The 21371-nt window shown below is 34.6% G+C and overlaps 2 protein-coding genes across 4 annotated transcripts; one reads left to right on the plus strand and one right to left on the minus strand.

The window, feature by feature from the left end:
* Positions 1-225: 225 nt before the first annotated feature.
* LOC140975857 (glutathione S-transferase T3-like) lies at positions 226-1221 on the minus strand. The gene is made up of 2 exons (XM_073439785.1): positions 848-1221; positions 226-778 (listed from the first exon to the last, which is right to left on the minus strand). Exons 1-2 carry the CDS (start codon positions 1219-1221, stop codon positions 226-228), a joined length of 927 nt encoding a protein of 308 aa, XP_073295886.1.
* Positions 1222-7038: 5817 nt separating this feature from the next.
* On the plus strand, positions 7039-15881 carry LOC140975142 (proline-rich receptor-like protein kinase PERK12). 3 transcript variants are annotated; one of them, XM_073438693.1, is made up of 12 exons: positions 7039-7363; positions 7818-8025; positions 9531-9667; positions 10318-10415; positions 12456-12820; positions 13279-13476; positions 13553-13924; positions 14035-14195; positions 14533-14609; positions 14722-14875; positions 15021-15170; positions 15413-15881. In XM_073438693.1, exons 1-12 carry the CDS (start codon positions 7310-7312, stop codon positions 15527-15529), a joined length of 2091 nt encoding a protein of 696 aa, XP_073294794.1. In that variant the 5' UTR covers positions 7039-7309; the 3' UTR covers positions 15530-15881. The 3 variants fall into 3 exon arrangements, with proteins under 3 accessions (XP_073294794.1, XP_073294795.1, XP_073294797.1); XM_073438694.1 differs by having other exon boundaries at positions 7041-7363; positions 12456-12811; XM_073438696.1 differs by lacking the exon at positions 7039-7363 and having other exon boundaries at positions 7885-8025; positions 10323-10415.
* Positions 15882-21371: the final 5490 nt, after the last annotated feature.

A 21371-nucleotide genomic window follows, 5' to 3' on the forward strand; every position in this document is an offset into this window, starting at 1 on the left:
ATCAAAAAGCACGGGGTCCATTGCAACATACTGATTATAACAACATATATCTTTTATTCACATTCCTTTTAACATTCAAACTCATTATTTATGGGTCCTACAATCCACTCAATCATCTTAAAATTTTTTCTTATTAAATAAATATGTTTTAAATATAATTTACATTATTTAAATCATTATTCTAATTTTTAAAACAATCTTACTTTTTAATAAAATAATTTTATTTTATGCAACGGCTACTTTGGAACANATAAACTTTTCCTCTGTCATCTGCGAGGTGTCTTTGTTCAAGATTTCGTACTCCTTCAATTTCAAGCGTCGATTCTTAGCTTCAGATCTGGACAAGGCAGCTTTTGCCTTAATCTCCTCTACTTCGAGTTGTTTTTGTTTCAGATCGACTTCGGACTTCTTCACGCTTGTGTACTCGGTTAACTTTGCGAAAATATTACTGTAGTTTAATGTCAGATCTTCTATGGTCGATTTGACTCTATCTTCTCCCTTTCTTTTTGCTGCCTTTTGTCCCATTGGACGAGTATCTTCATCATCCAGGTCTATGCTTACCTCTTGGTTGGAGGAGGAGTTGCTTGCTCCCAACTCTGAAGTCTTTGTCTTCTTTGTGGCCACATAGTGATCAGCGGACTGTGGAGTAAACATTGGACGGTCTTTGAAAATTCTCCACACATGCTCGAGATTGAATGCAACACCATTGTTTTCGGATCGATATTTTTCGTACGCAAACCTCAATATATCTTCGTAAATGTGACCACTTCGATATGAACTGTAAACACTATTATAATTTACGTTGAATCAATATACCTTTTTTTGGATTGTATTGTGTCAATGTGACCGTATAACATTTGCACTTCTGGTGTTTGAACCTGAGGGACGATTCTCATTGTAGTAGCTTGCAACACGTCCCCAAAAAGCATCTGCCTTTTGATCATTGCCGATTATTGGATCATCGTTGATAACAAAACTTCTCGCTAAAACCTCGTCTTCAATCTTTGTCCAACTTGAACGCTTCCTTGAACCCTCAGTATTTGAAACCTCTTTTTCTAAATTGACCACCTCAATTGGAGATTCACGATCGAAAAGTTGCGTCTCCGGGACAAAAGTCGGAGTTGCAGGTTCATTCGACATTGGAGATGTGAAAGGCATAACATTTGTGTGCGGGGTACTATATCCATAAACAACTGGCGACGTGAAATACGGATGACTCATGTTTTGCCAATATTCGGCTGGAATCGGTTGATATGGACCTCGAGGGGCATAATTCGGATGATTCATAGAATTTCCAAAACCTTGGAAATTTTGAAGATTTTGGGGAGGAAATGTCATATTTGGAAATGGATGTGGGTATTGATAATTTGGTGAAATTCGTGATGTTGGGAAGATGGATATTCTTGTGGGTTGTTTGTAAAAAAAACTTTATTATTTTCATCCATTTTGGATAGAAAATAAGATTTTTGGAACTTAAAAAAAATAGATGGGAGAATATTAGAGAGAAGAATTGGAGAGTGTAGTGAGTTGAAATGAACATATGTGTAAACATTTGTGGGTATTTATAGAAGAGAATTGAAACTAGCCGTTACAATTTTTTTGGATTTTTTATAATTTAATTCGAATTTAATAAAATATTTTTTTAAAAAAAAAATTTACAACGGTATGAAAATCAAAAATTATTTAAAAAAAAACAAACCGTTAAAAAATAGAAAAGTTAAAAAAATTAATTTCAAAACATATGGGGTCCGCTTAAAAAAAATTTAAAACCATAACACGTGGAGCCCGTCTTAAAATAGAAAAGTTAAAAAAAATTAATTTCAAAACATGTGAGGCCCGCTTAAAAAATTTAAAACCATAACACATGGGGCCCGCCTAGGGCGGCTGTCCCACGCATTTTGTGGCGCGTGATGGGTGTCTGGCGCATGCACTAAAAAAAATAAAAAAATTTGAGAGATAACACCCACTCACAATGAAAGAGGGTGTTAAATGGGTGTTAACACCCTCATTGTGGGTGCTTTAATGTCTCACAAATCTTTATACGTTATATGAGTTGATTCGATCCATATCTATAATGAAAAGTAATATTTTTTGTATAAAAATAATACATTTTAATGGGAAGAGACAAATAAGATATGTTTATCACAAACTGACATGTGCGACCGTTTCATAAGATCTTTTGTGTTTATTTTATTGTTCAATATGAGTTGTCCCTAACTTGTCGAGTTGTGGGGGAAAGAACACACGATATTTAGCCGAACTCCAACAAAATTATTATCTTGTATTAGTCAACGAGACACATACACTGTCACGAATACATAAGACAAACATGCTAGGTATATGTAAATTGCATTTACCGATGAAACTATATGAAAAAATATACACAAATTTTTAACCTTGCTCCACTTGCTTGAATACCAAAAGTTGTATTTAGATATATGAATATGTTTGTTTGACTAAATGCACTCGACAATGAATTTTAAGTCTCAATTAATTATTTTGAGTAATTGTGATGGAGTTCAAATTTATTTATGTATACTTAGGGTTCGTTTGGACGAGTACTTTCAAAAGTGTTTTTAGTGTTTTATAAGTAAAAAAATTTAATGCGTATGAAGAAAATTTTTGTAAAACCTCTTTGAATTTTTTTTATAAAAAAATAATTGTTCTCAAATTATAATTTTTTGAAGTACAATTGCGATGTATTTTTAGATGTTTTTAGAACGGAAGATAATGATGAAATTCAAAACACATTGCTATTGAAATGTTAAAATATTTTTATAGAATATTTGTCCAAACACATATTTACTGTTAGAATAATTTTTTAAATATTTTATAAAATTTTTGTAAAAAACCCTTCTATAAAAACATGTTATAACTAGTTGTCCAAACAGAACTATAATGATTTTAAATCCAAATCTTTCAATTCAAACATATCGATTAAGTAAAAAAAAATTGTAGTAAAATGTTAAAATACTTAATGGGTTCAAGCTTATGAAATTGAACTTGCAAATACATTTATTTTCTTTCAAACTTTTATTTTCTAGTAATTTGCTAACATATTCAAATATTTCGAGGAAACTTGATCTCGAGCTAGAAATATTTACAAAAATATTTTTCATATTGGGTCATATTCGGTTCATTTACACTTATAGTCTCAAACAAATAACTTTGTTTCTTCTACTACATGTTAACGATACCAATATCCGGTGTCGTCACGTCAATATTCAAATAAAAAAGACCAAAATTACAAGGGAAGAAAAATCAGACCAAAACTGATATTTTAGCTAGATAAAACACCGAAATCACAACTATCAAGCCAAGTTACATGACCAATTCCTTATTTTTTCCAAAATATCACAACCAATTCATTCAAATAAAAACAAATCAAATTTATTTTACTCGAATATTTGCCTATTTTATTTTTTAAAAATATATTTTGGACTATTTCAACTAAGTTCAAATAACCTATTTTAAGGCATCGACTTAGTCTTGGTTAAATTTATAACTCCAATAATAAATTTAAATTACGCGTAACTCGGACTTTTACAAAACCCATAAATGAAATATTTCTTTTTTATATTTTAATATTATTTTTTTGAACGTACGGGTCAGCGTATACACCAAATTTAACCAAAATTTTGTGTCTTCGAATTGTTAAAAACTATTAAAATTATTAATAATAAAAATAATAAATACTATGCATTAAAATTTAACCCAAAAAAATTAATTAAAATTTATTTTGGTTTATTTAATATTAGTGTAAAATGTCATGTAAATTGGATTAAAATTCTAGATAGAAAAAGTTTGATCTGAGAAAACTCTTATTTGTTATTTCGACCATATCGATAATTAAAATCCCCTACCAACAAATTATTATGCTATACTTGGGACATTTAAGCTTTTAATGTTCATGGCTTCGATTTCTGACCCAATCAGATGAGCTTATCGCATAGAGTTTGTAGGATGCGATTTACTTGGTTAGAGTGGTTTTGCAAGCTCAGATGTTTATCTAGTGTACACTGAAAGGTAACATGATGTTCTATCGTAATACAAAATTTAAAATATATAATATTTTATATCGCACATCAGTCTAAACGTCACAATTCGATTTCGAGAGAGAAATTATTGCAAGCTCCCAACATGATTTTTTTTAATTTTCCTTTACAAATTCATAATTGCATAAACTTCTGGTATTGATGGGAAAACTTTTGGTCAACACGTATAAACAAAAACAATCTATATGTGTCCGCGTTGAGTAAACTAGTTGACTTTGCACAACTCGAATACGTATAAATACCCCTCAAATTTCAATTCCATTTTTCATACCAAAATTGATCACGAATCTTCATAATTTTGTACTTACCATCCAAATTAAATCGATTCGAGATTAAAAAAAAAACGCACACCACACACACGATATACACATTCAGATTTTAAAAAATAAGGCGTTTCTACTATATTAAAAGCTGTAGGTTGACTTCTGAATCATTCAATAATTTACAGCTCTGAGATCGACAAGCAGCGTTACGTTCTGACTGTCGGGACTTCTAAGCATATACATAGAAGCCAGGCCACATATTGAGAAAATGTTTTCGGGGAGAGCAAGTGTGATTCCAAAACCAAGGAAGCATGTCAGCACGATGATGATAGAAAAAATCGTTAAAATCGTCAAAAAGACTTTCGGGTGTGGTCTCAATAAGAGCCAAACAAAACCATGAGGATCACAACTAGGGAGCTTATGGGTAATATCAAAGTGTTTTTAATACCATTATTTCGTAATGTACAATTTGATAAATTATAAAATTTATTATAGTTTTGAGTTATATATGTGTGTGTATGTGCGTGCGTGTGTCCCCCTCTCGCTTGATATATAACTAATAATCGTTACACAAACGATGTGTATGCGCAAAATATTAAAATAAATTCAATAAAGTTTTATAAAACGATAAAATCGATTGTGATTTCGGTGGAATTTTCCTGTTTTGAATGATTTTGTGAAATACTTTAACATGTTATCGAGTTATTCGGTAGGAATAAAAGCTCGAGATCGAGCTTGGATTGAAATACTTTAACATGTTATCGAGTTATTCAAGCTATTACTCAAAAAATAAAAAACTCTAAAAGTTTGAAATATATTTATTCAATATATAATTATATTATATTAACTAAACATTAAAGAACGTGAACATATCGCGAACTATGAAACAAAATAATTTGAGCTTGAGTTCAACTAAAAAAAAGTTCGAACTTATTTGAATTCGGCTCGAATTCGATAATTTCAAATACAAATAAAAAAATTTTCATTCGGCTCGAGCCTTGATTCGTTTTCGTTAGCAGTTGTCATCAGCATATCATTATATGATTATGATGTAGGTCAAGTTTAAGAACAAATAAATTATTTTTATATGCATATATCATAAGCGTGTGTTTAAGTTTAACAATTAAACACACGCCTTTGAGCCTTGAGGTACTGTTAAGGCATAAATAAAATTTGATATTGATTCAAAAAATTAAATCAAGTTGAATTATTAAAATTATATTATTTATTAATTTAAAAACGAGTAGGTCTCTTGTGAGACAGTCTCACGAATCTTTATATGTGAGACGAGTCAACCCTACCGATATTCACTATAAAAAATAATACTCTTAGCATAAAAAGTAATACTTTTTCATGGATGACCAAAATAAGAGATCCGACTCACAAAATACGACCCGTGAGACCGTCTCACACAAGTTTTTGTCTTTAAAAACCATTAATTAATAATTATCATATATTCCATAAAAAAAATTAGCAGTTCAATCATTTAAATTTTACAACATTTCAAACGTTATGTTTAATTTTGTTGCTCATTCGGTAAGGACAATTATTGCTCCCGAACAAGTTCAAATATTAAAAGTAAATTACAGAAATAATTCAAAAAATCCTTAATTATTCTAGGGACTTTTCGTTTTTAATTTCTCTTTCATAAATTAATTATATAATTTTTTTAAAAAAAATATATAATTGCACAAACTTTTAATTTGGTATTAATGGGAAAACTTTTGGTCAACATAAACAATCTCTAAAGACCTGGTAAATTTTACTATGTATCATTTGAGAACTGAAATACACACACAGTGGCCGCGTTGAGTAGACTAGTTGACTTTACACAAATCACATACATATAAAATACCCCTTCAATTCCATTTTTTCATACCAAAATCAATCACAAATCTTCACATTTTTGTTCTTTCCCTCCCAAATTAACTCGATTCCATTCATTATAAAAGTTCTGATAAAACCCGTCATTTCAACTGTATCAAAAGTTGCAGGTCGACTTCTGAATCATACGATAAATTACGACACTAGGATCGAGCAATTTTACGTTCTGACTATCGGGACTTCCAAGCAGATATATATAAACCACATATCGAGAAAATGCATTCGAAGATAGCAAGTGTGATTCCCAAACCAAGAAAGCATGTCTCTACATTGATGATAGAAAAAATCGCTAACATCGTTAGAAAGGCATTCGGGTGTGGTCTGAACAAGAGCCAAACAAAACCATAAGGATCACATCTTGGGAGCTTAATTATATAGATCAAATCAAAGTGTATTTAATATCATTATTTTGTATTGTACACTTCTACAAATTTTGTATCTTATAATTTTTTTTTTGTACCATTATGTTATATGTATGAGTATTTTTCTTAATTGGTGGAGCCTTATGTTAAAATAAACTTTTCAACCATTCATATTACAACATAATTTTTTTATATTATAAGCCTATTTATATATGTATACACATATATATATATATTTAAAATTTTAATATACTTAGTGTTATTTGAAAATTAATATCTCACACGATGATATCATGATTGGTGACGGTCCCGTCTGATGTTGATATTTATGCGATTACAAAATTTTTTACGAGATCGTATCATAGATAAATTATATGAGACAAATCTTTTATTTTTTAATCCGTCGATGAAAAGATTTTATTTTTTTATAACAAATTTATTATCTTTTAGAGTAGAAATGAGTCGAATTTTGCTTGTAAAATTTGATAATTATCGAAGATTTTGATTGTGTTTTAGAATGAAATCTCTCGATTAATACATGACGATGGCTTGTAGTCTATTTGACGAGTTCGTGGCGGAAACATGTCTAAGTTCATCTTGCATGCAGCCATGTTTGCAACGGTTTTCCCGGTGAATCATTTCAACAGACAAGTTTTGAGCAATGATTGGATCCTTGGATTCTTCGGACATATCCAATCCACAGCAAAGCAAAAGCAAAGTTTAGAAGTGGGCAAAACAAGAAGGCATGCCCCTGTCATCGGAGAAATCTAGGCAATCCGTATCTGGTACCTTGCACAAGGTTTCCAAAAAATGGATTCTTTGATGTTATCTAACTTATTTTCATCTGCTTTGTAATCATCTACATTGTTGCTCTTCCATGGATGCTTTCTTTTTTTTGTTACAAAAACACCCAATTCAATGCCCCAGAAATATTCCCTCCCTGAAGCACGAACGAGGAGTCGGGAGGATCGACTAAAAACGAAATGAGTGAGCTGTAAAGTTGGGAAAAAAATTCAGTCCAAGAATTATAGGGACAGGGTTTTCAATCTTGCCCGTTTCTTGGATCCCTGTTTTTGTTTATTTCAGAGGGTACTTTGAGTCCAAGAAATGAGTAGTCAGAAAGATTAAATCAGAGTCGGTGCAATCTTACAGATTTCTTGAAGTTCATTTAAGAAATCAGTTGAGGGATGCATTGAACTCAAGTAAAGTAGTAAAGTGTTTTCAGGACTCTAATTCCTTTGATTGTAATTTAGATGGCATCATCCGTTGAAAGGAGTAGCTTCATTAATAGGAGCACTCCTCTCATGCCAGGGCGCGTTGTGATTGCGTACGATGCGACTAAAAATCAAACAAGTCAGGTGTTCAGAGACACTATTACCAATATAAGGAAGCAGGATGGCATGATTCAAGAAGGGGATACTATTACCGTGCTTGGAGTGTTACATAAAGTACTTCACCCTAGTAAGTATATGTAATTTAAGAATGCTGCAACTATTAATGTGAAAAGCACATTTTTGGGATATGATCTGAATCATGATTTATCAATAGTATGCTGCCTTATAAAATGGCAACAGTTTGCTCGAATTGATTTTTTTACAGAAGTAGACAAGTAACAGCAACTTGATTGATGAAAAATTAGCTTTTATTGTAGTTAGTTTAAGAGTTAGCATTTGGAAAATGTGGTAACCTTGATGGTTTGACAAAATTGTGTAATGGATAGAATGTGTTTGAAAATCTTGAAAATGCCTCGTGCTTAATGCTTATCTTACTTTCACTAGTTTATTCCTACCACTGTGAATTATACTTGCTTTTGATCTGTCATTTTTCTATTGACCATGTATTGTCTGGCACTGTGGAAAACTTAGTTAAATTTTAACAGAGGTTTGACTCCTGAGTGGCTTTACATTTTACAATTTCCTCACAAAATAGGAAATGTATCCGTGTTCATTTGGCAAGGAGTAGGCACTAGGTGTTTGTTTTCACCAACTTTCAGAATCAACTTTTCTCCACGGTACAAAATGCTCTTTCTCACATCACTACCTGGTTCCTGATATTTTTGAACAAATTTTTGACTTTGAATATATCTTACCCACGTTAAAAAACCAAACCAAACATACTCTGAAATTACAGAATCTCTCATCAACGTTCGAAAATTTCTTACCAAACACAATATTGATTTTTGTTTCTTGAAACCTGCTTTCTAAACTTGAATTGCAATTAATAGAAAGGCCTCCCAAGCAGACCATCAACTGCTTGTTTCCAGTTATTAAAAGTTGTCCAGTAGCTTTTCCATATTTTCTCAGATTTTTTAGAGGACATTATGCTACCATATCTAATTCCTTTTTTCTTTTTTTTTTTGCCTAGGGACTTGTTTATTGATCTACATTTTTCAATAGAAAATTTCTTAGGTAGTGTGATTTGGTTGGCTTTGAATCCAACCCAACTTGATTTTTTTTAAAAAAATGTTTGAACATAGTTTTGAGATGTTTGGATATAACTTTGATAGTTGATGTGATGTTTATGAGTACTTTGACTTGGATTGGATAATTTATTTTTCTAACCGAAAATGATCTTGAGAGGGTGAATTTTTTGTGAAGGGTATATACTGATACATTCCCTTATGTCCAAGGCCTTCAAATTCTAAAATGATAAAACTGAATAGAATAGAGACACTATGAAGATTTTGGACATTTTTGTTATGTAATTGGATATTCATATACTGCTGTGGAAATTGGAAATTAGCCTTTTTTTCTTTATCTAGCCTATGTCAGTTTGTCTATCACAGATTACATACTGGAGAATATACTGCTTAAGAAGGACATTTAAAAAAAGTTGAACAATATGGTTGAGGGAAATTGGACATGATTTCTATTGGAGTATTTATTTCATTTACTTCAACCTTTCTTTCATTTTTCATGCTTAAATATGTTATTCAGTCTTCATTATTAACTATTATATCTGCACAGTGGGCTTTCATATGAAAATAGGTCCCGACTCTTTGTTTGGAACACATGCACGTGTAATCAAGGAAGATTCCTCAAGGAAGCTTGGCGCATATGTAAGCATGCTCCAGCATAGCGCTGATGAATGTCAAGGCAATGGGGTAATTAGAACCATCATGTATCTTTGTTGCAAAATTGAAGAACCCTAAATTTGTTATGCTGAATATTTCTATTTTGTCATCTAAAGAAACCTCAGATGCAATTTTATGTTGAAGTTAACTTGTGACATTTTTGTATTCCAAACTCAAATAAAGTCATTTTTATAGATGTTTATTAATTTCAAGGTGCCATTTAATATCAGCTAATTGATATGGAAATATTAAACGACTTTCTGCTGGACAAAATTTAGCCAGGCAGCGGCCTTTGAGTAGTTGGTGAATTTTTGGCAAATCCAAAATAAAATGGTCTAACAGCCCTTGAAATTTTCCAAGGTTATAATTCTATTGACAAAATATGATCCCTGTAGGGTTAATTTACTTGGACTTTTGGGAACTTAATGAATTTAAAAATGGCCTCGCTCTGAACAATGTAGTGTAGACTGAGTTCCCTGTTTTGGAACGAGCACCGTCTTTTCAGTTTTTCTAGTTTCTTGGGCATTAGATTTCCCATTTGTACAATTGATACCTGATGACAAATCAATATGCATAAACTTATAGCATATTACTTTAAATTTGGTTTTATGTCAAAAAATCAAAAGGGTAGAATGGATGTATTTTTACATTGCATCAACACTAATGTATTTTTTATTTAGATAAGTATTGAAGTCAAAATTGCTGTTGGAGCTCCGGTGGAGAAAGTTGTCTTACAAGAAGTCACTGCTTCAAATGCAACCTGGGTTGTACTTGATTGGTAAGATCTGATTCAACTCTTTCATTCTCATCAGGCTTATTTGATTATTTGCTATTTATTCGATGTGGCTGTAATTTATTAATTCTTTTATTTCCATAGATTTCTTTTTTTGTTATTCATTTTGATCTTAGATACAACAGTGGAATTGGATATATCAATGAGCATATATTTATATGTGCAGGTGCTTTGTTTGTTTCTGACAATAGCCAACCGTATCAATATAGTCTGTACAGTTCCTTCTGTCATCCGAAACGAAAATATAATGGAATATAAAATTTTGTTTTCCTTTTACTTTTTTCTCCAATTTTCTAGGTACAAAAAGAGGCTTGGTATTTTAAACACACTGTCTTTGAAACCTAAGACTTTCTTGTCATATCTTCCCATCAAAAGTATGGATTCAAGCTTAGATGTGCTCAAATTGAACTTGGTTAGTGATTCAGTCGCCTTTTGAAGCTCATCCTTGGTCTTGCCAAGTTCGAAGTCCTTTTTGCTTAAGATAACTTCAAGTTTTGCAACCACAGACTTCAGTTCAGTGTTCTCCTTCATGAGTATTGTGTTAATCTTATTTCTTTTAGTCCAATCAGTATACAACTCTTCATAAAGCTTCTGTACACTCTGGGAATGAAGATTGATCGAGGATATAAATGGTTGAAAATGAGATTCAAAACCGATTAATGGAATTAGTAATGCTTTATCTTGCTACCATACCTTTCTTTCTATTGAAAATAGTACACTTGTTAGTCGTTAGATTTAAGTTGAAGATTAACTACGAACGCCTTAATTCTAATATAAGAGTTCTTATGCTGAATTCAATTGCATTTCACTATTCATAAGCAATGCAGGTCAATAACAACTGTTCGGCTCTGAACCAACATGTTGAAGTTTGATAATGAAGTGAGAGAAATCTTTATCGCAATTTAATGTCTTTCTTGATGAAATTTCTCCTTTCCCATGTGGCTCAACCAAATGATAAATCGACTAGGTTGTATGAGATAAGAAACTAGCTGTGAATCTATGATTCATGAAGTTCATATGGGTGCCTCCAGAATGATGGAATTGGTAATACAAATAATTTTTTAACGCAAGTAATTGAATAGAGCCGCCAATGATGTCTGCATATTTTATTTCGAGTGGATGAGAGACTTACTATCTTTCAAATGAAATTTTTAATACATGGAGGTTACTTGCTCATGCAGGATTTTATCCTGAAAGAATGTGTGCGGAACTTGTGAACTACCGTGTGCATAGTGTTATATACTTATATTACATTTTCTTTTACATTTCAAATATATCACATCTCTCAAAAATTTACTTTTCACCAACCATGAGATGCAATTTCATATAGATCTTTTATTTACTCAGAACTTTTTGTTGCTTTTTAGTGACAAAAATAGAATAACAGATAAGTTTGTTTTTTTTCCCATTGTCATTTTCGCGCTCACATATTCTCGGTTGATCTTTTTCGCCTGAGCATAATAAGTACTTTACGCTCCATATATTGGTAATTTAAAAATATGCTCACTATTTTAACAAAGTTGCATTGAGTGCACAGATACGATCTTTAACCTCCCCAACATTGAAAAAGGCATCCCCCTTCTATCAGTCACATCTTTTAACTTTTGTGATTTTCTAATTCAGAGCATTTCTGGAAATTATGCTTTCACTCCTTTGAATATCCTGGGTAATCTAGTCAACTTTAACCTCAAATTTGTGATGTCCGTAAATTTCTAATTTCTTTTTACAATACCAGAATTCCTGTTGCATTCACATTGTTATGTTTCAACCGCTAAAGAAAAGAACTGATGTTGGGAGTTCCTTTACCTTTACTTCGTGCAATAAAACAAGCTTCACATTTTCTTCTCTCAATCTGTTTCCCTAAATTTTGATTATTTATTAACTTGGTCAGTAGATAGCTTGATTTTGATACTGGATTTCCAATTAATTTGATGACAAACATTTAGTTTGGCACGTTTTTAGGTACTTCCTGAAACACGTACTCTGAAATTATTTCAATGGATAGCTGATAATTTGCTATGACAGGCACCTAAGAAAGGAACTGAGGTATTACCTTAAACGCGTGCCTTGCAAGGTTGCACTGGTTCTTGAAAATTCGATCTTGGATGTTATGAGGCCCTATTGTTCTGACAGTGCCAATGGTGTTCCGAAATATAAACTGGTGTATTCACTATCCAAGCCTGTTTTGGTGTCGCCAACTGAAGATATTGAGAACAATGAGAGGTCCGTCATTTCTTCTGCTGGCCCTGAAATTATGAACTCTATGGAAGATACTGAGATTCAGAAGAGTATCTTGGTGACATCGCTATCTTGTAACTCCAAGGAACCTGACTTTTCCATGCAAGAAGAATTTGGCTCAAATTCTCCGAAAGAAAAATTAGGTTGGAAAGGTTACTATACACTGAACAATTTGGATTTTACATTCGCAATCTTGGTGCCTTGCTTTAATTTTGTCTGATCTAAGTTTTTTGTTTCATCTCTGCTCTAAGCTTAATCACAGTATGGAATCCATCAGTGAACTTTCTATAATATCACTATTGAAATTTGTCCTAGTCACGAGGAGACAATTTAACTAAATTGCTTGGGTTTTTTCATGCTCTTTCTTTCGGTCCATGGGGGGTAACTGAGTAAAATGTAGTGTCATGTCTCCTTGCCTAAAGAATTGTTAGTTCCAGTTCTTGTCAAACATGTTGGTTGGTGTTATGGTTCATACTCTTTCTCGTTGAAACACCTTGAGAGTACAAAATGAGGTGCTTGAGCTCTCTATTTATTCTATCTGCAGTTTATAAACTTGTTTTCGCCATTATGACTAAAATATCATAACTAGGAGCTGTCCTGAATTCCGCAGGTGTTGATGCTAAAATGAAAAATGAATACTATGATTCTTCCCCGGTGATGCTAGAACAGCTAAGTCTGACAAGTTATTCTGAAACCCCTTGTCTTAGTAACGATAAGAAGATGGAGAGTTTTCAAAATTCGATGGATTATGTTGATATTGAGATAGAGATTGTTACAGTTGATTGTTCATCTGAAAATGCAATGAAAGGTGGGTATGGAACTGCAATAATGGTCCTGATCTTAGCACCATGCATCTTTATGACAGTATTAATTACTTTCCACAGGTGGCAATACTGAATTACTAATTAAATATGACCAATCTGCGCCTGTTCTTGGTACGTCTAGTGGATTGGAAATGGAATCGGTTTCTATGAGATATAGCTATTCTGAGATAAATACAGCAACAGATAATTTCTCACCTGATAATCTACTGGACGAAGAGGGGTATGGAGTTGTATACAAGGGTCAGCTCGAGAATGGTCAGCTTATTAGTGCAAAGGTGCAAAAGGAATCAAATACACAAGGGATCCCAGAATTCCTGAGGTTTGCATGCCACAAAAACATCCAGATGTTTCTTGGTTATTGTAACAATGAAGACTTTAACATCTTGGTCTACGAATTTGTCTGCAACAAATCACTTGAGCGGCATTTACTTGGTGAGCAAATTTGCTGTATGTGGAAATGAACTAAGTTGATTCCCTTCTATTCTTAGAACGAACCTATCTTGTACTCCCTTGTTTCATTATTCAGTGGTATTATGATGCAGATAAAACAGAACCTGTCCTTGACTGGCACCGAAGACATTCTATTTCCATTGGAATCGCTAAAGGTCTGCGTTTTCTACATGAAGAGTGTCGGGGAAGTCCTATAATTCATGGTTACTTGAGGCCTTGCAATGTATTGCTCACACATGACTTTGATCCATTGGTAAATCATTCTTTCCTCTATACTGTGGCTTTCAATTGTGTTTTTTTTTTTGAAATTTTTTATGGTCTAAGACATTCTCAACTTGATCAAGCATAGTCATAGATAATTTCAATCTTTACGTTATACATTTCTCCCCGTTTTTTTTGTGTCCGATTTTCTTGAATGTCATCATCTCCATAGCTACTTGGATCTCTGCTTCTATGATATAACGGATTTAAAAGGCTATTATATTTCATGACATTAAGCGCTATTAAAGGACATGATTTCATTGCTTGAATATTATTTCGAGGTTTCTTCATGTTTAATTAGAATTGTGTTCATTCTAATTCATGTACAGCTAGGAAACTGTGGCCTCACAAACTCGATAACAAGCAAGGTTAACAAATCGACAACCACCCACGCCACCTCTATTGCGTGAGTATTGGTTCCTATCTCATAATGAAAAATATAGCTGCATTTCCATGGATATCAGCGCCCCTTGATTGTTATCTAGTAAATTAATCTCAAGTTCTTTTCTCTTTTGCAGTTATCATGCACCGGAGTTTGCAGAGAATGGAACCTTTTCCATTAAAACTGATGTTTATGCATTTGGCATTGTTTTGATACAGTTAATAACAGGACTAAGGTGTGAAACAGCGGATTTATCGAGAAGTAACAATAATCAGTCCCTCTTACAGTGGGTAAGTGTGGCAATTTTTTCGGCTGTTGCCCATTTTTCCAAACAAGTTTCAAATAAAGAAAATTTTCCTCGAATTTAATTCCTATGGTAAAATTGATGAGTTCATATTTATCTATTTTTGCTGCTCGCGTTTTTCATTGTTTCAGGCACTGCCACTGATCCAGATGCTTGCACTAGACGAGCTTGTTGACCCTCGACTTGGGGACTCATATAGCATTTATGAACTGTACAACATGGCTAATGCTGCATGCTTATGTATTCAAACCGAACCCGAGACACGCCCATCCATGGGAGAGGTGAAATATGATTCATTGAGTACATTATCTTCCCAAAACTTTCTCAATTGAATTATAATTCTTTGTAAATAGTCTTGTCTAGTCTATACCTGGAAAATCAAGGTATGTTACTTTCTTCCCCAAGAACAATCTTAAATGTGAGAAACTACTGCATTACAACTTGCTAAAAATATTTGATTTTTTCGTATATAGCACCAGTTCTCGGCTCTCTGTCAGCATTTCAAAGATTTTCCTTTGTCCAGGTTCTGCGCCTTCTTGAGGGAGAAAGTGCCCATTTAGAGCACTTGACAGGACAAATGAAACAGGACATTGCATGCGAACACACAATATGTAGATTGACAACCTGCAGTTGTGGTTGAAACCAATATTTCTTCTGATACAATTCCTCAACTACGAATCCCCCCGTTCCATATTCTTTTATCATCAAGCTCTGATGTTGCAATTTATTTATGATGGTTCAACCAGATCAACTAGTTGACAAAGTTGGAAGTGAAGAACTACTGGTAGCTATTTGGCCAAGATATAGATCATTACTTGACATAATCGTGTTGATGATTTTCTTGAATACACATGAGTTACTTAGATTCTCTAACCTAATTAAAGAACGTCCTGGATACAGAAACTTGTACTTTTTTGGACGATTCTTGTTCTACAACGACACTTGTCTGTATTTTCAATAATATTAAGTGGATGTTAGCCACTGTTTCTTTACTTTCTTGATGCTTGCTAATGTGATATAGGACCATTTACTTATCTCAGTTTTGTCATTATTGAAACCTTATATTCCGACAAAACTGTTGTTTCCGCTTGAAAATTAGTGTTTGGTGTTTTAAGAACTTTGTGATCAACAATATGTTGGTCTCACTTGCGGTAATTTGAGATAATAAAACCCGAAAATAAAGAATAAACTGGACACCGAGATTTACGTGGAAAACCCCTAAAAATTATTAGGGTAAAAACCACGGGTAAGATGAAAAGAATTTCCACTATAATATTTTGTGGTGTACAACTCACTCATTGTGTTTTCAAAGAGAACACACTCTCTTAATACAGGAGAACAAAACAACTCACAAATATTATAGAACTAAGCACTCAAATGCTTATAAGATGAGAGAAAACTCGAAGAAGGGATGATTTCAAAATGAAGGGGGGAGCTCTATTTATAGAGCTTCCTGTCAGTGTGAATACGCGTTAAAAACACGTATTCAAACTTTCGCCAAATTTGACAATTACAACTCTTTGTCTGTCCATTCAAAGAAGTCTGCACCAGCCACCAACATTCACATTAAATGCAATTCTTATACCGACATTTCTCGCACTTGAAGATTTGATTGAGAATCAAACACATCTCCACACATCCTTTCAATCTTGTCATTCCCTGCTGCTTACGTTTCCGCTAGGCCACTTGAGAATCTACACAACTCAAACTTATCAGTGTTCACTGGCTTGGTCAGAAAATCAGCTATGTTATCTTTCGTATGGATCTTCTGCATATCCACGCTACCTTCCTCTACTACTTTTCGCACAAAGTGAAATTGAACTCCAATGTGTTTCGTCCTGGAATGAAAGACTGGATTCCTTGCAATGTGCAAGGCACTCTGACTGTCACAAAACAAAAGAACATTCTTTTGTTTGTGCCCGATCTCCTCCAATAACCTTTTAATCCATATTGCCTCCTTGCAAGCTTGAGTAGCTGCCATATATTCTGCCTCCGTTGTAGATAACGCCACAACTGTCTGCAGTTTTGAAACCCAACTTACTGCTCCTCCTGCAAGTGTAAACACATAATCAGTAGTAGATTTCCTCTTATCAGGATCACCTGCATAATCTGAATCGACATAGCCCCTGAGTGTAAAATCTGATCCTCCATAACATAATGCAGCATTCGAGGTACCCTTAATGTATCTAAGAATCCTCTTAACAGTGCTCCAATGCTCTCGTCCAGGATTCGTCATATACCGACTAACTACTCCCACTGCATGAGCAATGTCCGGTTTTGTACAGATCAAAGCGAACATCAAACTTCCCACTGTTGATGCATATGGTACTCGAGACATCTCAATCCTCTCTGCTTCACTCCTAGGACACATTTCGGAGGATAACTTGAAGTTAACAGGAAGAGGGGTCGAAATTGGCTTACTATCTTGCATGTTGAAGCGTTGCAAGACTTTCTTCAAATAATTTTTCTGGGAAAGCCAAATCTTTCTATTACTTCTGTCTCAGTGAACTTGCATCCCTAGAATCTTGTTTGCTGGTCCCAAGTCTTTCATATCAAATTCTCAAGCCAACTGTGCCTTCAATCATTGGACCTGATCTTTGTTGGGGCTTGCTACCAACATATCGTCCACATATAACAACAAAATGATATAATCATCACCAGACCTCTTGAAATACGTACAAGGGTCTGCACTCAGTCTGTTGTATCTAAAGCTCATGATATAGGAATCAAATCTCTTGTACCAACACCTCGGCGCCTGTTTGAGACCGTACAGAGATTTGTTCAACCTGCAAACCAAGTTCTCTTTGCCTTTTTCCGCAAAACCTTCTGGCTGGAGCATATAGATTTCTTCTTCAAGATCTCCATGAAGAAACGCCGTTTTCACATCTAACTGTTCTAGATGTAGGTCAAACACCGCACACAATGTCAGCACCACTCTGACTGTTGTAAGCCGAACCACAAGAGAAAATATCTAATTGAAGTCAATGCCTTCTTTCTGAGCATACCCTTTTACGACCAATCTAGCACGATACAGCTCCACTTGGTTATTGCCATCACGCTTGATCTTATAGACCCATCTGTTTCCAATGGCTTTCCTTCCTCGTGGTAGTGTAACAAGATCCCAAGTTTGATTCATGTCTAATGCTTCCAATTCTTCTTGCATTGCAATCATCCACAAGGATACATCCGAGCTTTGAGTAGCTTCGTGGAAACTCGATGGCTCACCATCATCTGATAGTAGACAATATGCAATGTTACTTTCAGTGACATAATCTGAAAGCCAACATGGTGGTCTTCTGTCTCGAGTTGAATGCCTCACATTGGAAACTTCAGACTCAACATGTTCTTGTTCTTCGTGCTCTGGTACTGCTTCACAAGAATTTTGACTTTCATCCGTCCTATTTTCCACCTGAAATATAGTAGTTTCTGAATTCAGTGTCCCTTTGTCTCCCTTTATTTTATCTTCCTCGAAGATAACATCCCTGCTGATGACAAGCTTGTGAAGAGTAGGATCCCACAAGCGAAACCCCTTTACTCCATCAGCATAACCCAAGAAGATACATTTTCTGGATTTGAATCCAACTTCGATCTTTCTTGTTCATTATACAGAATGTATACCGGACTTCCAAATGTATGCAAATGAGAATAATCTATCGGCTTCCCAGTCCACATCTCCATCGGAGTCTTCAGATCAATCGCCACTGAAGGAGAACGATTGATAATATAACAAGCGGTTTTGACTGCTTCTGCCCAAAATGACTTTTCTAAACCTGCAGTCCTCAACATAGCTCTTGTTCTGTCCAACAAGGTTCTGTTCATCCGCTCTGCCACTCCATTTTGTTGAGGTGTGTAAGCCGTCATAAACTGTCTTTTGATGCCCTCATGTTGACAAAATGCATCAAACTCGTCACTGGTATATTCTCCTCCATTGTCAGTCCTCAAACACTTGATTTTCTTTTCTGAATCAAGTTCAACCCGCGCTTTGAAATCTATGAAGATCTGGAAAGCATCTGAATTTTTCTTGATTGGATACACCCAACATCTCTTAGAGAAATCATCAATGAACGAGACAAAGTATCTCTCTCCTCCTAGGGATACAACCGGTGCTTGCCAAACAACCGAATGAATCAGCTCTAATATGCTTTTGCTCCTGGCAGTAGAAGTGCTAAACTTTAATCTGTGTTGTTTACTGGTAACACAATGCTCACAAAAGGGTAGTGACATTTTTGTAAGTCCCGGCAACAGCTTCCGTTCTGAGAGAATTTTCAATCCCCGTTCTGACATATTCCCGAGCTTTCTATGCCATAACACTGTTAATTCTTCTCCTGAACCAATTGATGCAACAGCTAGTTCTTCCTCTTTGTGTGTTTCTCCCAAAAGTACATAGAGATTTGCAGCAACCTTTTCCGCCTTCATAACCACAAGCGCGCCTTTCACAATTTTCATGATCCCATTCTCGATACGAGTGTTGCACCTGATGTCATCCAATTGCCCCAAGGACAAAATATTTTTCGTCAGTACTTTCACATGTCGTACCTCCTGTATGGTGCGAATGGTGCCATCAAATATTTTAATTTTGATAGTACCAACCCCAGCGATTTCCAAGGCATGATCATTTCCCATGAATACAGATCCTCCTGAGACTGGTTCATAATGATCAAACCATTCTCTCCGAGACGTCATGTGCCACATCGCTCCTGAATCCATAATCCATGTATCACAAAATTTGTGTCTGCCTTCTGTAACAGTTGCTGCTTCGCTGAATAATATTTCACCGCCGCCTGAAGTACTGGCCACATTTCTTTGAGAACTTTTGTCAATACTCGTACACTCTTTCTTGAAGTGCCCTTTACCTCTATATTTGAAACAGTAAATATTTTTTTTCTTACTTCTTGACTTTGATCTACCTCGTCTTTGACTCCCACTGGAGTCACGGCCCATAAATCTTCCTCTTATCATCGGTAAAGCCTCTGCCTGCTTCGATGTTACCAACCTATCTTCCTTATTCTTGCGCCGGCTTTCTTCACCGAGAACCACAGTTAAGACATCATCGAATCTTAGAAAGCCCATAAGAATATTGTTGGTAATGTTGATGATAAGTTGATCATATGAATCTGGTAGACTTTGAAGTAGAAGCTCCGCACGTTCATTTTCCCCTATTTTATGCCCCATGGAAGTGAGTTGGGCAAATAGAGTATTTAGTGTGTTGATATGGTCGGTCATCGATGAGGATTCCGCCATCCGAAGAGTATAAAGCCTTCTCTTTAGGAAAATCATGTTGTGTAGGGACTTGACCTCGTACATCTTTGTCAGAGTATCCCAGATAACTTTGGCTGTTTTTATCTCAGAGATACTTGACAAAACTTCGTCTGCTATAGCCAAGTGTAGATTGGCAACAACGTTGTCATTCATCTCATTCCACTTTCCATCATCTGTAATCTCCACCGGTCTATCTCCAATAGCCGCCAAACAATTCTCTTTTATTAAAACTGCTTGTATCTTTATTTTCCACAGCATAAAATTGCTTCCATTGAACTTTGCTATCTCGTACCTTCCCGCCATTATGTCTACAACAATTTAGTAGACTGGACAAAATTAATCCCGCCTTAAATAAAAAATCTCAAAAAATCTTTTCTGATGTGGAAGATCAGTCTAGGCTGCAACCACAGAGTATACTCAGAATTTTAAAAAATTTTAAACCAAGGCTCTGATACCACTTTTTGGTCCCACTTGCGGTAATTTGAGATAATAAAACCCGAAAATAAAGAATAAATTGGACACCGAGATTTACGTGGAAAACCCCTAAAAATTATTAGGGTAAAAATCACGGGTAAGATGAAAAGAATTTCCACTATAATATTTTGTGGTGTACAACTCACTCACTGTGTTTCCAAAGAGAACACACTCTCTTAATACAGGAGAACAAAACACCTCACAGATATTATAGAACTAAGCACTCAAATGCTTATAAGATGAGAGAAAACTCGAAGAAGGGATGATTTCAAAATGAAGGGGGAGCTCTATTTAGAGACCTTCATGTCAGTGTTCTTTCGCAAAATTTGACTATTACAACTCTTTGTCTGTCCATTCAAAGAAGTCTGCGCCAGCCACCAACATTCTCATTAAATGCAATTCTTATACCGACACAATAATCGTGATGAGCATAGCAGATTCTTTCATTTTCGGAATTTTGGATTTATGCATGCTTTGTTTTTTTGGAAACTTTATTTCAGAATGGTTTGATATTTTGGTGCCTAATTGGACAAAATAGTCGTCTAGATAAATATGCGGGGAAAAAAGTTTTGAAGAGCATGATAAAAATATATCATGGGACACTTGGATAAAAGGTATTTGAATGACCCATTAGACGTACAATATTTTGTTCTCATGTCAATGAGACCACGTGATGTAATATCATTGCTTCCCATTTTATCTTGAATCGGATTCGATTATTTTGTTGTTTATCAACAAATCGGATCACC

The sequence above is a fragment of the Primulina huaijiensis genome, chromosome 4 (assembly GCF_012295235.1).
Source record: "Primulina huaijiensis isolate GDHJ02 chromosome 4, ASM1229523v2, whole genome shotgun sequence".
In the NCBI taxonomy this organism is placed as follows: Eukaryota; Viridiplantae; Streptophyta; class Magnoliopsida; order Lamiales; family Gesneriaceae; genus Primulina; species Primulina huaijiensis.

What these genes read in the sequence shown, in the direction of transcription:
- LOC140975142 (XM_073438693.1), top strand. Translation starts at nt 7,310, where the DNA reads ATGCCCCTGTCATCGGAGAAATCTAGGCAATCCGTATCTGGTACCTTG. An exon ending in ATCTGAAAATGCAATGAAAG is followed by an intron (nt 13,477 to 13,552) that starts GTGGGTATGGAA and finishes TACTTTCCACAG; the next exon opens with GTGGCAATACTGAATTACTA. An exon ending in CACATGACTTTGATCCATTG is followed by an intron (nt 14,196 to 14,532) that starts GTAAATCATTCT and finishes ATTCATGTACAG; the next exon opens with CTAGGAAACTGTGGCCTCAC.